The sequence below is a fragment of the Sphaerulina musiva genome, assembly GCF_000320565.1.
Source record: "Sphaerulina musiva SO2202 unplaced genomic scaffold SEPMUscaffold_37, whole genome shotgun sequence".
NCBI lineage: Eukaryota > Fungi > Ascomycota > Dothideomycetes > Mycosphaerellales > Mycosphaerellaceae > Sphaerulina > Sphaerulina musiva.
In genome coordinates, this window is record NW_016017419.1 from 1 (window position 1) to 3,793 (window position 3,793).

Sequence of the window (3,793 nt, forward strand, 5' to 3'; positions counted from 1 at the left end):
GTTGGGTACAAACCCAGTGGGTATTACGATACCCAGTGGGTATTGCGTACCTATTGGGTATTGATTTTTCGTAAACAGAAAGAAAAAGCCTAGAAACCGAGTGCCCTAAGAGCAAGTTATTTGAACTAGGTATTAGAAAAGAAACTGTATATAAGCCCGATATAGATAAGAGGAGAAAGAGAGTAGTCAGATCGAATGAATAAATATAGAAGAATATATACGCTAGATTACAGCTTGTGATATTTTGAAACTTGAGCACCATGGTCGGCAAATATGGTCGGCAGGTAAACTTCATACAAGCTCAAACCAAGCTCGCTATAATCGTCTCGTAGCATCCCGGAGGCACTCTTGCGCAAGCTTGAAGCTTAGGCGTACCGATCGCCTTGGCTCCTCTACCCCATCTCCCTTATCATCGCTGATTGCATCCAAGTCACTGATCCGTTCCATAAGATCTTTTGTCTGCTCTCGGTCTTCACTTAGGATCTCCTGTGAAGTTAGAGTACTAAGAAGCGCTTGAGCAGCCTCTGTAGCCTCGTGGGCGATAAGAACTCTGGTATCGTACTCATCGTCGCGGTAGCGGAAACGGGATACCATTAGTTCAGAGAATGTTGATGCGGAGTATTGGCGATTGAAACGACTTTGGTGTCGAGCGATACTGAAATCGCGCTCACACCCAACTCCGGCCGCAGGAATACAGAGAATATCCCGCGCTATTAGTGCGAGAGTAGGGTACTTAGGCTTAAGCGAAGACTATATCTTCAGTACCTCGAATAGATCCCCTTCATCCATATTGGCGTCCAGATAGTCGGCAAGCTCGTTACCCTCACGAGTGCTACGTCGTTGAGTTTGAGAAGACTCTGCACTCCTACCAAGAGTAAAGTCGATCTGGCCCTTATGCCGACCACTTCTACTACGTGACTCGTAGGTAGAAGTGCTCGATAATGGACGATAGCTCTTCTCCTACTCTGTTCTTAGCTTACCCTCGTAATACTCGCAGTAGCTTTCATCCCCGAAGTCATCGCGTACCTAGAACTTCCGCTTAAGGCAGGGGGTAAGGAGGACACTGATGCCGTAGTAATCGCCAAATCGATCCCAGGTATCTCGATAATATTTCTCAAGCTTAGCCCAAGCAGCCTCGCATGCCTGATATACATCCTTCTTCCAAGGTATCCTCTTATTCTTGAGTCGCTTCATCGCCTCCTCTAGAATGTCGAAAAGCTGGTTGTAGTATGCGAGGACAAGGTGGATAGTCGGACCTTTCGTTGTTCCGATCGTTGCTGTCGCCGCTGCGAATGGTTTCGTAAGGTCGATAAGGTACTCAACCCTTTGCTACTCTTCGGAATCGATACCCATATCTTTACTTAGGTCGAGTCGATCGATATAAGATTCGATAACTCTTTGCAGTCTGCTGAAGCGATCGAGCATTAACGTTGTTGAGGACCACCTTGTCTTCACGTCTTGAACGACCCTTAGGATCCGATCTTGAACGCCATTCCACCGACGGTGCTTTGCAAATGGCTCCTTCTTTTGAAGCATCTCTTTCTGCAGGTCGATAAACTGCTCGAACCTTTAAGAGCTCGAGTTGATAAAGACGCAAAGTTTCCGGATCTAGGGATCGAAATCAGCGAAGGGAATCTCGAGTGCCGACTATAATTGCCGACCACGAGAGCCGACTACACTTTGAAAATAGGAAGGTTAACAGGCGATAGGCCGCAGAGACTGATCTTACCTTCAGAAGGAGGTAAGGCATACTATTAGCTTAAGGGCGGCTGATCTGCTTACTCTGTTTTCTCCTCCTCTGTAATATCTGCCGATCTTTCTCGTGATCCTAGTATTCGGAAAGGTCGTTAGTCGGACAGAGCCCTAGGCGGTCGAAAAAGGCCTTTAAGGGAAGCTGGGCAGTATGTGCAAAGCAGGGAAATCGCTCGGGACGGCTAGCTCGATTATACTCCGCGATTGCCTCCTCCTTATCCTCTCCTATCTCCGAGTCGGGACTGCTCTCCGTACCTTCCTCTAAGCTCGTTGCTAGCCTCCCAGCCGTTATACCGTACCTCTCTTGACAAGTATCAATCGCTGAAACACTATAGAATATTAGAAGGAAGTAGGAAGAGTAAAGCAAGTAGTCTTACATCGCATTGTATAGGGTCTTATTGTTCGAGGCATTGTCGTACGTAATTGCAGTCAATCGGTACTCAATCTCGAACTCTTGTAAGATTTCGAATAGTATCTCCGCAAGGTAATCACCAGTATGACGGCTAGTAATATATAGAAAGCTAAGCATCCCTTCGTGCCAGACCTAGTAGTCGTCAATCCAGTAGACCCGGATAGTGAGGAATGAGGTTTTCATACCTCTGGATTGCCAGCCATTACACGCGATAGCCATCTTGAATCTACCAGTAAGACGGGTCTTAAGGGATTCAGCAGACTCTTGAACCTTGGTACCGAGCATCCTACGGTATGTCGAGGCGGATTTGAACTGAATTGTCTCGACCTGTCCCGGGAGTAGGGCTATATAAGTCTGTTTTACTAACGGTCGTTCAAAGAACTGGAATGGCAGACTATTGTCGATAATCATCTCGAAGGATAAGCGCGGGAAATCGTCCGGTGTATAGCCTAGGTCCCTCGTCCATCGCGGATTGCTCACAGTCTAGAGATAAAGTTTCAGTATAGTCACTTAGACGTGGTCGGCAGACATGGTCGGTAGGCATAGTCGGCAGGCATGGTCGGTAGGTCTGGTCGTCGGTAGTCAGTACTTACTTGTCGATGCTTTGCGGTTGCAAACATCTCCTTCGTAAACCCTCGCTCATCTTGTTTCTCCTAGCAGTTCGAGGAGTCCAGATGCTTCTCGACAGACGTTGTACCGGTATTCAGTGCAGGATGTTTTAGTACAGCGTCACAGCACCTACATACGACTTTAGGTGTCGCATCTTCTTGAAGCATTCCCTCCTCTAGGAAATCCTATACCTAAGATGTCCGAGACTTACTCCTCTAGGTGACTAGGGACCGATCAAACATAGCACGACCGTTCCGCTTTTTGAGCCGCTTCCCAGTATAGTTCCACTAGCGTACCTCGTACCACTTCTCAAAGTTCTCCTTATACTTGAACCTCTATAGCCAGCAGTTGGCCTTAATATCCTACTCCCCGATATAGTCCGGCTCAACGGGGAGTACTAGAGAGGAATCTAGATCTTCTTCCACTATAGTCGGCCGTCTTGTACGACGCTTGCGAACCTCTGTTCTATATCGGCGGTCCCCTAGTATTGGGCTCGGTAGGAGGTTCGTCGCGGAACCATATCGTTGGCGTAAGCGAGCGCTCGATCGTGTAGGGGTAGTAGAAGAGCTTCCTAGCTGCGAGGAGGATTCGAATCGGGAGCTTCCGACTCCTGGAGAGGAAGCAAAGGAAGACGAAAACATAGTATTTCAGACTCCGACGTCGTAAATCCGTTACGAGAGGATAGAGGAGAGGGAACGTAGGAATTGAAAGGAGGGAAAGTAGGAATTTCAGAATCCTAGTACGCTACCCTACAGGGGTTGAGCGAATAGAATTCGCAGGCCTACTTCCGGCTGCGAGCCAACCTATCAGATAGTCTGATTCTTACTACCAACCCTCCTACCCTTTCTTCTATCCCTCTTCGTCTTCTTGAAACAGGCGAGGCTCCTAGTCCTCCGAGTCTGAAATCTCGAACCCTCTAACAAAGTTGCGAATATAGAGTCCTTCGTAAGTACCTTCTCGATTCCCGAAGATGCTAGGCATAGTTCATCTTCTCGCAGTAGTAGGAGTAGAAAGGCCTCT

At 47.8% G+C, this 3,793-nt stretch overlaps 1 protein-coding gene across 1 annotated transcript; it reads right to left on the reverse strand.

Moving 5' to 3' along the window:
* Positions 1-1,828: 1,828 nt before the first annotated feature.
* SEPMUDRAFT_55223 (uncharacterized protein) lies at positions 1,829-2,293 on the reverse strand (the record flags this gene model as incomplete). Its single annotated transcript, XM_016909349.1, has 2 exons — positions 1,829-1,994; positions 2,130-2,293. Coding segments are annotated over 2 exons (330 nt in total), but the record flags the coding sequence as incomplete, so codon positions are not given.
* Between the last annotated feature and the right edge of the window lie 1,500 nt (positions 2,294-3,793).